At 39.5% G+C, this 12425-nt stretch overlaps 1 protein-coding gene and 1 long non-coding RNA gene across 7 annotated transcripts in view; both read right to left on the bottom strand.

The window, feature by feature from the left end:
- The window catches only part of LOC142488767 (uncharacterized), a 433714-nt gene that overhangs the window by 376775 nt on the left and 44514 nt on the right, over window positions 1-12425 (bottom strand). The gene's annotated exons all lie outside the window — the stretch shown is intronic.
- MLLT10 (MLLT10 histone lysine methyltransferase DOT1L cofactor) overlaps window positions 1-12425 on the bottom strand; it is a 157576-nt gene that overhangs the window by 127479 nt on the left and 17672 nt on the right. For 5 of the 6 annotated variants that reach the window (XM_075587545.1, XM_075587542.1, XM_075587541.1 and 2 more), the window contains one exon: window positions 3721-3816. In XM_075587545.1, the coding sequence (XP_075443660.1) occupies window positions 3721-3816 (96 nt within the window). Of the gene's footprint in view, window positions 1-3720; window positions 3817-9455; window positions 9611-12425 lie in introns of all 6 variants that reach the window. The other variant, XM_075587546.1, reaches the window with a different exon arrangement.

Here is a 12425-nt window from a genome sequence, read left to right as displayed (position 1 = left end):
GTTCTGCATATTGGAATTCATTATTACGCTATTTTCAATTCGGAGTTAACCTAAATGTGAAAGTTTACCATAAACTAGGACAACATAGAAACACAGAATTTTAACAGATTTTGCCGTCCATCTCCTATCTGCTGTAAACCATCAGATACTATTTGATCATTGGGCTTTCTTTCCTCTTTTCCCAATAGTCAAAAACACAATATGTTATTTTGGTCGAGAGACGTCATTTAAACCTCCAGTATATATTGCTACATGATCTGTATATTTTTTTTAATTAAAACCTTCAATAAAGAACTCCTTTAAAAACAGTCCACCCTGCATATGTTTACTTGCATTAATTAATTTATTTTATATTAATATGAAGAGTGGGACTAGTATCTGAAAAAGGTGCTAAACAGTCAAAGGTAACTTCCATTTCGAGCTCCAGAACCATCTGGTATCAGTGATTCAGATAACAAACTATGTTACATTTCCCCCCAGCCTAAAGTTAAATTGTTCAGAGATCCCATTGTATAATGTAAAAGGGATTATTTAATCTAAAATGGTCACCTTTTTCACAGAAGTTGACAACAGTGATATTTTGCTTAACGGCCTAATTTTATTTTAGACCACAAGATATTTCACAGCCCTGATTTTTTGGTCATACTGCGTTATTGCTGAATGACAATACACATCTTTCCACTATAACAGACATTGTCATATTCCTAGAAAAGATCTTACAGGACTGGCGATACCTGGTAATCTCTCTATTGCTGCTTATTAACGGCTTTAACCTGGAGAGTCAACAAGAACAATAATTATGGCCTCTTTCACGTTGAGCAAGATAAACCAGCAAAGTTGTTGAATCATCCGATCTGATTTTTTTCTTATCTTTGTAATTAGCAATTAATGATCTGCAGGGCTTAGGCCAAACAATCTAATGCTACTGAAATACCCAACAACACTAGAAGGCTTTGGATCCTTTTTGTTTAAAACATTTTAAACAGTATTCATGCTCGAAAAACAAAACTTGAAAGAATCCATTACATTACTTACTCCATTCTTTGAAAATCAAGTGGAAATATAGATTTGTAAATAAAAAGCTTTTAGTATACTGCGGTTTATCCTGGTCCCATCACGCTTTGATCACGGTATGCGGCACACAACAATACTAATATTTACTACATTACACCAGAAATAAAAGTATTTGAAATGGAGTCGCTCAGACATTTTTAATGGAGCATTAGCCTCATCAATATGGCCATCTTGAATGAAAGGCCTTGAAGGGTTGTCAGTCAGTAAGCATTGTCCCTGTGACACTCAGGGGTGCAGTGCTTTGAGGGAAACATTTACAGCTGCAGTTGTTTCCAGCGACTACCTTCCAGAAACAGACTACAACCTTCAGCAGAAGCCGATGGTGGCAGCCATTCCTAATTAACCCATTCAACACAAGACACCTCTGACTGAGTTAAGACACCACATTATTAATTCTGCCCTTATGAATTCCGCTGTCTTGTGAGTAGGTTTACCAGCTATGCACTTCTTTAACCCAAACTGTGCTGAAAAGCTGTGTAATGCGGCAGGCAAAAGTTTATAGGGGTCCATGTTAAAATGGATTTGAAGCAAAAAGGTGACACTGAGTTCTCAATTGCATGTCATTTCCCAGAATCCCTGGCTGCCGTGGAAGCATTGAATGCTAAGAGATAATGGGGAAAGGCAGGGCTGCAGACCTGTCTGAGATGTGAATGTGCTCACAAGTGGTATTTTTATTTGCCCTTGAAATAAAAAGACTACCTGGGCTGAAATATGCACAGACTAAGCACACTAAACACTGTCACTTGTTATATTTATCCTCGCAAATAAAAAATTCCCACAACTGTACTCTACCAGGGAAGGCATCAGAGAGAAAGGATTTACCTTTTCATCTAGGGGAGTACCCAAATGTATCAAGGGACTGTTCTCATATCTGGTATAAGGGAGGGGGATGTTTGTGCAACCTACAAAGTTCACCAAAACCACTTCCTTTTTTGTGAGAAGTCAACAAAGCAGAAGAGTGCACAGACAGTTAATCAAACTTACAGGCTATGGTCACTGACAGATCAGGACGTTTCACATGGGTTTCACAGAGCACTGCACATTCACCACCTTACTTCCGTTATGAACAATGACGCAGCTTTGGGACACAGTGCAAAGTTTTAGAAGCCTTATTGATTCTGGCGGAGTGTAAATCAGTCAGCACTTTCATAGACAAACAAATAAAATAGTTTTTTATAGATATAAGTGTAATATACAGAGCTTACAAACCCCCCGACCTGCTTCGCTATGTTGTCATGGCTCATTAAAGAGGCAATCCAAGCGGCACTTTAAAAATATTTTTTTTTGTTTTAATATATGCAGCCTTTGATTACCTTTATTGAAAGCTAATTACCTAAGTTCTACCGTGAATGATTAGCAAAATCCTGCTTCCCAGGGTTTGCTAAATGGCCGCTTTTCAGTTTCAAATCAATCCTTCAGTCTGTGTAACTCAGCAGCTACAATGTATTCTTATAGAACAGGTAACATTATCTATTGTTAGGCCTGGGACATAGTAAACACTTTGGTGCTGCTGCTCGCTGATGCTTGCTGCCGCTCGCTCTACCAGGAGCTTTTTGCTGTCCTGGCAGAGGAGACAGCAAGCGCGCTTGGGAGGCGGATATCACTGTGTGTGTGTGTCACTTGGTAGCTGTCAGTGTGTGTGTGTGTGTCACTTGGTAGCTGTCAGTGTGTGTGTGTGTGTCACTTGGTAGCTGTCAGTGTGTGTGTGTGTCACTTTGAAGTGGTCTGTGTGTTTGTGTGTCACTGTGGAACGCGTGTGTGTGTGTGTCACTGTGGAACGCGTGTGTGTGTGTGTGTGTGTGTGTGTGTGTGTGTGTGTGTGTGTGTGTGTGTGTGTGTGTGTGTGTGTGTGTGTGTGTGTGTGTGTATATATATTATATAATATTTTAAAAATTAAAAAAAAAGACATGTGAGAATAAATTATTTATTAATATTGTGCAACTTTGATAAATATATTCACACACATACAACACACACACACACACACACATACATACAACACACACACCTCTGCTGGTCTGATGGCTCGGCTGCAGCCCCATTGGATGGGAACGGTCACGTGACCGCTCCTCCGCTTCCCCGAGCGGCAAATTTGAAACTTGCCTGTCTCGGGGAAGTTTCTCAGCCTCCGCACGCATTAGCACGCATGCAGAGGGAGAAACTATAGCCGCGCTGATAACAGATGCAGGGGCTTTGTGCATCTGTTCAGCACGGCACAGCGACGCCGAGTTCACTATGTCCTGGGCCTTACAGTTTGCAGCTCAAACTGCTGGGAATGTTGGTAACAAATAATCACAAACAGGAAAGTGTTGCAAAGATCTTACACTGCTGGGGAAGTGTGCTAAAGCCTGCTGTAGAAATCAAAGGATGCTCAGTATATTAAAACTAATTAAAAAGCATTAAGAGTTGAATAATAAAATAAATGTAAAAAATGCAGTAAGTATTATCTAATACTAGAGAACTGATGTTTTCTTTGTTTTTTTAAACACACATAGGATATTGCATCAATTGCTCCTTTTATACAAAAAACTAGAATATGACATCAAAACAATCCACCTGAAATGGTACTGTATTGATTAAAACGCTTCTCTCATTTGATTCTCAGAAAAAAAAAGTATAGTTAAAAAAAAAAAAAAAGCGACTTACCTTCTCAGACGTTACAGTCAGAGGCGGAACTAATGATGGTGCAGGCTCAATGTGCTTTCTGGATTTTTGTCTATGCTTTTCTTTCTCTTTATGTTTCTAAAATGAATACGGGAAATTAAAATTTGCAGGCATTCAGTTTCTCAGATAGAAACTATTTTCAACCCCCCCCCCCCCAAAAAATAATAATTTCTGTGTGCAATATTTGAACAATTAGTACAAAATAAATAATTACACTGAGGCACTGGTATTATGTGGCTTATTGTACAGAATTACAAAAAATAGCAGATGGCTAATGATTACTTTGCGGAGATTGCATTGATTGCTAGCCATGAACGGCTTGAAATCCTAAACCACAGACTTTTGACTTTATATTGCAAACATTTTTTTTAAAATTATTTTAGCCGTGATGGGTTAAATATTAAGTGCAAACAGCCTTTGCAGACTGGCCGCACACCTCTACATGCTACTTGTAAATCACATTTTGTAGGAAGAAATACTTGAAAAGCTGTGTAAATCGTTCCTTATACAGATATAGACACAGAAACATCCTAGCATGAGAAACATTGTGAAGAACGGATTACATTTTTAATTTGAAATAACACACTCAAGCCTGCAGGGTCTTGTCCAGAACAATTAAGACCCTTGGATTACAAATATAATCCATTTTTATCTTCTATCTTCATTTTCTATGTTTATCTTCTTATTGTGATGTTCCATCAGAGGACCTATTTGGCTCCCTCATATTTATAAATCCTTTATATTTGAAACCTCACCAAAATTCGGCATTGTAACCACTTAAACTGCTGATTGTATCATCATCATATTATCCCCCGTTGTAGAAGCTTAATTTAATTAACAAACAAACAAACTCCAGGTTTTCTCAAATGTAGGACTTTTACAACAGACGATTATGAAAAAAGCAAGACATAAGATGTTTTTATATTGTGTACGAGATATGTAAATGCATGTATGTGCCAAACATATCAAACAGTCACCAGGTAAAAACTATGCACAATTTTATATTGATTGCGTCACTTAAGAGCCATAGCATTTAAATTGTTGTTTAATTTACTAGAGAACAAATTAAATGGTGCATGAAATAAGTAACATTTAAAACAAATAGACTGTTCCTAGATACTCTAGGAGTGTACACAAAACCTATTTCAGACACAAATGGATTGTCAGGCCTAAGGCTGCAGACATAGTCCGTGCGCGGGACGACAGTTCTTGAGATAGATTTGCGCGGCTGTCGCTGAGCGATTTCTGTCTTCCGTTGATGCGTGCGACGGGGAGGCGTGGCCATCACCAGGCTGGTTCGCCCTGATTGGTTCAAACGACAACGTGACGCAGCTGTCGCGCGAAAAATCAAATTCATTTGTCTCCTCCAAATCCTGCTGCGTCGTCACGCTCCTGCGCGCGAAGCGGACTGGTTAAAGTAATGAATTTGTTTGTCCCGCGCGCACTATGGCCGCAGCCTACGAGAAACTGGTACACTATCTCTAACTAATATTTTAACTATGTGCAGGAAATATTTAATGGTACACTATCTGTAATTAATATTTTAACTATATTCGGGAAACATTGGGGAAGATGCCCCAATGCTCAAGAATGGCAACGGATTAAGTTATTGGTCGACTTCAATCTAATATGTGACTGTTTAACCTCTTCACTGTCAAACGGGTCTTGCCACACATTGCAGGCCTCTCTGTCAGCCGGAAGGTTAACATCCACCACCTACCTCAACAACAAAAACAACAACATTTTGAGTGAACAAGAATCATTTCACAAGTGTGGGTCCTGGCCCAATATGCTCATTACCTTGGCACTGAGCACTGCAGAGAAGCATAAAGATGCTTACTCTAAAACTAGCAGCGCTATACAAGAACAAACAATTCATTATAATTATTATTATTAGAACTCAAAGGGGATTCTGGGTCAGAACCTTTTTGAGACGTGTCATTCTGTCACCAGAGACTTGTTTTGGAAACTAGAACAATTGGTCGATTGCCTCACTGCTCAGCCAATGTAGTAATAAGTGCCTCGGACATGCTTTTTCCATTTGCACCATGAGGCAGTGAAAATTATATTGGGTACAAAAAAAATCTCTCTACGTGGCTTAAAGAGCCAGTTCCCAGATATCAAGTAAAATAGCCACCTCCTATTTTTGTACATTACAAGATAAAAAAAAAGTTCAATAACAGAGCGACTTGATGGAACGATATAAAATAGATCAACACAAGTTTTTCCCCCTTTTAAATTTATATATCAAAAAATTGCCTACTAAAGACAGGGCAGTCCCAGCCTCAGCGAGGCCTTGGCATTTTGACACTGGCAGAATAACTCAAATATGAAATACAATTTTGTCATATTACCCCACAAAATCATTAATTACAATGTGTAAAGATGCCGATTTGCGATCAATGCCAATATCGACGGCCTGCAACAAAAGCAAGACTATAAAAACTCAAGGTAAATATGTTCCTGGCCTTTCCATGACAGACAGAGAGCAGCGCTATATACACAGGCTGCTCTCGGTATGACTGGCTCATCACCCATTTGAGCAGATTTTGAGGGAAAGCATTTCTTCCTCACCGGTAATCGGAGCAAAACCATTTTAAAGCAGCAGCCTGGGGGCTTTTTTCTCTCTTCTTCTTCCCTTCCTTACATCACCAGCCCTTTTCAGATAACCACAAGCTACATGATCTTTCACGTTACCTTTGGGAATGCCTCTCATAATAGAAGCAGTTTGTATTTTCCCCAGGTTCCCTGTGAATAAAGTCTCAGGAAGACAGGCAGAGGAATAATGGATTGCCATCTGCGCAATATATCAGTTAAGCTGCCACATTTGGAAAGCTCAATACATTCAAAACAAAGAACTAAACCTGATCTTGTGCTTCCAGTTTCATTTTAAGTGCATAGTTGACATTATTTAACCTCCGCAGTGCCGCAGAGGCATGCAATGCTTGAGAGAACAATGCGGGGTTAAATGGGAAAAGCTTGCATTAATATATATTTTTGAAATACATTATTTAAAAATGCATCGTCAATATAAATATCTCAAATGTTTTGCACCTTTTGGTGTCCTGCAACTGTATTTTAGATTTGCCCTGGGCTTCAATGTTCACAATCACTACAGACTATTTAAAATGGAAATTTGCACACACAGTAACCTTCATTGCCTTTATTTTCCCGCTCAGATTCTGGTTAAAAGCCTCCCTGTGACATCGGGAATATTGCAAATCAAGAGTTTCTGTGGGGCCTATTAAAGATGATCACTATTGTGACTTCTTTCTACTGCACACAGTCTTTCTACAACAAATATATATATATTTGTATATACATGGAAAAAAAGCCCTTTGCAAGTAGTTAACAGGAAAATTGTCAGATTTTTGTTAATTTCCAATATCCCCCCCCACCAAATAACACCAAAGCCGCTTATGTCTGCACTCTGCCATCACCAGGTTGTGACGTCTTCTAAATGAGTTAAAAGATTACAGTTTAAAACAAATACTTCATCACTATTACATTCTACAAACTATAATCAGTGTCTGAAATTCATATGACTTGCAGGTCAGCTTGCGTTACATCCCGTGAATGTGCACAGGCCGGGCTAGCAGAACATGTACGTGCATATTCCTTCCAAGAGAGACCGGTATATAGGTAGGTGTGTAGATAAACTGCAGGTAAGTACGTAGGACGAAAGTATATTACTACTCATCTTTCTTGGGTGATCGGAAGATGGTCAAAGTCCACCAGGATAATATACAGAAGTAGAGACTGTCGACGGCGCTTCAAGCTGGAGCGTGACAAAGCGCTGGTTAGGCCGAAACGTCACCCAGTTTAGTACATTGTGTACTTTTAAGGATTTAATAATAACACAGACACACACACACACACACACACTTCTCTGCTTACTCTTAAATCCTGCCTCATCCTAACTTTTTGTTCTTGGTTTACAAATATCTCCCTTTTTTTTTTTTTTACACACACATACATCTGTATTATTGATAAGGTGTCAAAAACATAAGAGGAAGCTAATAAACCCAAATCCAGTGCCTCTGTGATACTGCCCGTACATGTGTGTTTGGGAGAATAAATTCAAGGAAGAGGTTTTCCTCACCTAATGGACTGGTCAATCAAACTAATCATACAACCATCACCAAAAGCTTTAGTTTATAGCCTCCCGTGCCCTTTTTAGCTCCATGAATTCAAAGAATACAAACAACATTTCACAGAACATTATTTATAAGAAATCTACATAAGTACCAGCACTCACTGTCTAATAGCTAAATGATGAAAACAGTTGTAATGCAGAATAAACATTTAATAATATATAAACGAACCAGAAATAAATCAAATGTGTTTGCAGAAACCAGTATCACAAATAGGCATGTCACAAAGTGAGGGGTGGGGAAAGGAAAAGGGGAAAAAACATGAAACACAAGGAATATACACAAAAAACGGAGAACGGAAAGTATGCTAAGGGGGCGACGTTTCGAGGGACTACCTCTTCATCTGGCCCATTCCCCCTGGTCCAAAAGGTCCCAGAGGTACTTCCCTAAGCCTCCCTTCCCCTATAACTGGTCAAATCAGACACCCCTGAAAATAGATAGCAAACATACAGTGTAGGCTAAATACAGCTAAACAGCTAATAGCAGGGCAGCAAGAATCCACTAAAGTCAATGCCAGCAGTTCAAGTACCACAAGAAACTGTGGGCAATGTAAAGTAAAGGCTGAACACAGCACTCCACACGAGCACAAGGAGCAGAGCCACAGAGGGTTTGATTACTGTCTTCATTTGCTATTCCCATTAACCTTTCATTGACTGTTGTGGACTCCTGGTGCTTCTTGCAAGCTGCTTTCTTGCAAGCTGTGTTCAGCCTTTACTGTACAGTTTACCTCGAAACGTTGCCCCCTTAGCATACTTTCCGTTCTCCGTTTTTTGTGTATATTCCTTGTGTTTCATGTTTTTTACCCTTTTCCTTCCACCCCACCCTAATCCCCCCCCCCACCCCTCACCCCTCACTTTGTGACATGCCCATTTGTGATACTGGTTTCTGCAAACACATTTGATTTATTTCTGGTTCGTTTTATTATTAAATGTTTATTCTGCATTACAACTGTTTTCATCATTTAGCTATTAGACAGTGAGTGCTGGTACTTACGTAGATTTGTTAGTACTATACAGGGGAATAAGGGTCCCCTTTTATTCCGTGCACCCTGCAATTGCATAAATTTAACACTATCAGAGTGCTGTCTATCGTCCCCTTTTTCCCGATTATTTATAAGACAACCATCGCCCTCCTTTCCTAGTCACGCAGTATATTGTGCGGTTTCGGGTTCTGTTCCTGTGGAACACTCGAGTACGTGCCAGGAACAGGATCCTCTGTACATTTTGCTACAAGACAAGGAAGAAAAGGACTTGTTTACTTTCAGTTCAAATTTAAAAATATATATATATGTTGGTCAACAAATGGCTGGTGTCCACCTGAAATCTATTCCTTTTACAACACAGTCATTCACATGTCTTGAAAAATAAATAGCTCAAGGTAAAAAGCCAAGAAACAAAAAATAAAAAAAGAATAATTGTGAGAGCAATGTTTTTTTTTCTAAGATTCATAAAAGAGATTATCTTGTTAAAAGTGAAGTCCCACAAATAAACACATTCTGAAATTGTGCTAAAAAGAAATGCCTTAACAATTGATCCCCTTCTTAATAGTCCTTTAACAACTCACAATAACGCCCTTGCGTTCATTCCTCCATGATGACATGTCACATTATGCACGGTATAGGCTGCTTTTGTCAAACGACAAATATCCAGGGTTGCAGTGACGAGGGCAGAGTTGTGTCTGTTTTTTACCGTTTTTAGAAAATGGCAGCTAGCTTGAATCTATCCCATAAAAATAAAAAGAAATGGACATCAATATTTCTCCAAAACAGAAAACAACTGGATAACTTCCCCATGCAGAACGTGGCCAGAGTAAAAAAGGAAACAGAGGCTAGAAAAAATATAAACGGTTTAACACAACTCCAAATACAACAGCAACGATTGAACGGAGATACCTTAAGATAAATATCTGAAAATACATTTGCGGGCGTAAAGAAGAGTGACACATCACCTCACTGCCTCACCCATTGTAAGTGAAAATAAAAGAAAATCTTCAAACTTGCCAAAAAAAAAATGTGTATAGTTTTCATACTTACAATTGCCCTCCCCTCTTTTTTTTTTTTTATTCCACAAAGGCATCAATCAATGGGATTTACATACCACTATGATTGGCTAACTTTGATGCCAGGTGAGCCTTCACCTTTAAAACTGTAAGATTCAATGACATCCTTTCAACACACTGCTCTGCCCAAGAGTCTGGCAATAAAAATAAGGAGATAGAACGGGAAGGTTCTCACTCAAGCAGTGCAGCCCCCAGCAGACAGGCCAGTCCTGCTCTGCAGCATGCAAAGCTCCCATTTGGAAAATTATCTGTAGATGGTGCTGCACATTAGTTTTGAAGGTCACATCTGTGTCTGGTGGTCAGACAGGGAGAAAGTACCAATGTGTGCTGGAAGCTCGCGGAGAAAACAATGGTTTTCATTTTCATACAGGTCCAATGCATTGTAAACCTCCCAAGAATCTAGCTGAATTACATTAATATATTTGCTGCAAGTAAACACCAACATGGATTTTATGCAACAGATGCACACGTTTACTTCCCCCCCCCCCACCCCCCACCCACTTATGTTTCAATTCAACTTAAAATACTGTTAAACAAAAGAGAAATCTTGGGTAGAAATAACCCCTTTATTAGATATACCATGTTTTAAAACACAAGCTTTTAGAGCCACTTATGTCTCTACTACAGGCAATAATATACCGTATGCCTGCAAGTGCTCCATGGTTCCTGCCTTGTATTCTGCAAAAGACATTTTAGGAAGCTAAATGGTGACATTTTAAGTTGCCCCCTATTTTGTGCTATAAATGAAATGTATTTTACTGTACATTTCGCACTGAGCCTCACAGTCGAGAGCAAGTGCGTCTCGATTTGGATAAAGCTTCTCCACTGAGCTAACTAAATCAAAGTGGAAGACGACTTGCAAGTCAGCAGGGAGGCAAATTAGTATTTAGTCATGCTCTTTATATTTTTATTAAAAGATTAAAACTCCGTGTGAAACGCATGGCATGCTGCCACCGTCGTGGGGTTGGCTGCCAGCGCTATTACAAACACATGCCAACAAGGAATCGATCTAAGCTCAAGAAACGGTCTTACCATTCACAGCATGTCACTCTGGTAATTTAGATTTATTTCAAAACAATACAATTAATGATAGCTGCTAAGGGCTTTAGCACACTGGAAAAATACATAAAGGTAACACGTTTTAAATCAATGGCCTAACCCTAGTGCAGGGTGTGGGCCAACTCCAATCCTCAAGGGCCATCAACAGGTCAGGTTTTAAGGATATCCCTGCTTCAGCACAGGTGACTCAATCCTGTGCTGAAGCAGGGATATCCCTAATACCAGTCCTGTTGGTGGCGCTTGAGGACTGGAGTTGGCCCCGCTACACTAGTACTAAGTCAAGATTTAGGACCCGACAACAATGTAATTAAAAAAAAATACACCACTGACCGGTCGGTCCAGCTTTGTGACAAGTTCTGTACAGAGTGTAACCATTTATTGTGTGCTGTTGTAATCACATAGAAAGGAGTTCAGCACAGGTGGATCAATCGGTCCCTGCTTCAGCACAGGTGGCTCAATCAGAGGCTCGGTCATTGACTGAGCCTCTGAATGAGCCATCTGTGCTGAAGCAGGGATATCCTGAAACCCTGACCTGTTGATGGCCCTTTAGGACTGGAGTTGCCCTGGTGGAATTCACTTCTACTCTTTCTAAACTAAACACCCACACAAACTACAAGTACTAGCAGCACTGTGACTGCACCCCCAATGCAACCAAGACAGCAACTATCCTTAACATCTTCAGTGCCATGGGGTAAAAGAGCCCTTGGGCGCCTATTTAATATGCTGGGAAAGGAAACAGGACTAAAATATTCTCCATCAATTGGAAGGTGGCTTCCCCGCATAATGAAAAGGAGCCTCAGGACACTTCACAGACAAACCAGATTTCAGGAATAGTCAATGAATTACCAAGCACACGTTTGCACTCGTCTTATACTTCAAATGTGTGATTAGATGGTTATGCCTTAAACATAGGTCTGGCTGGAGAGGGCCTAGAAACAATGCGAATGCAATCACAAAGCATACGTCGCAAATGGTAAATTAATCAGTGGGGGGGGGGGGGGGAGTTAAAGGGGTTCAACTTTTGTTTGCGTTAAACCTTAATCCAAATTTGCAACAAGAGAAAAAAGAAATCAAAGAAAGGCGATATGTGGTTTTAATTATAGTTCTTTCACTGTGGTTTCTAATTACAGGGAAAAAACACACCGTTAAGGGCAACACCTTTTATTACTCTCATATAAACAATTATTTTTTTTCTCTCTCTCTGCTGTCTTGGGAGATCAGGAAATAAAACAAAACAAAAACAAAAAAAAATACCCCACACTTACCACTTGATATATATATATATATATATATATTTAGATTTTTTTAACCAAGGTGTGAGGGACTATTGCATTTAAATGTCATGTGGAAAGAAAACATCTTCCTTCTGTTTGACTAATCCCACATGCCTACTATAAATGTTAATCAGGAGGAGGT

This window comes from Ascaphus truei, chromosome 2 (assembly GCF_040206685.1).
Source record: "Ascaphus truei isolate aAscTru1 chromosome 2, aAscTru1.hap1, whole genome shotgun sequence".
Taxonomy (NCBI): Eukaryota; Metazoa; Chordata; class Amphibia; order Anura; family Ascaphidae; genus Ascaphus; species Ascaphus truei.
Note: the sequence above shows the minus strand (reverse complement) of the source record. Positions and strands in the feature narration are given on the sequence as shown.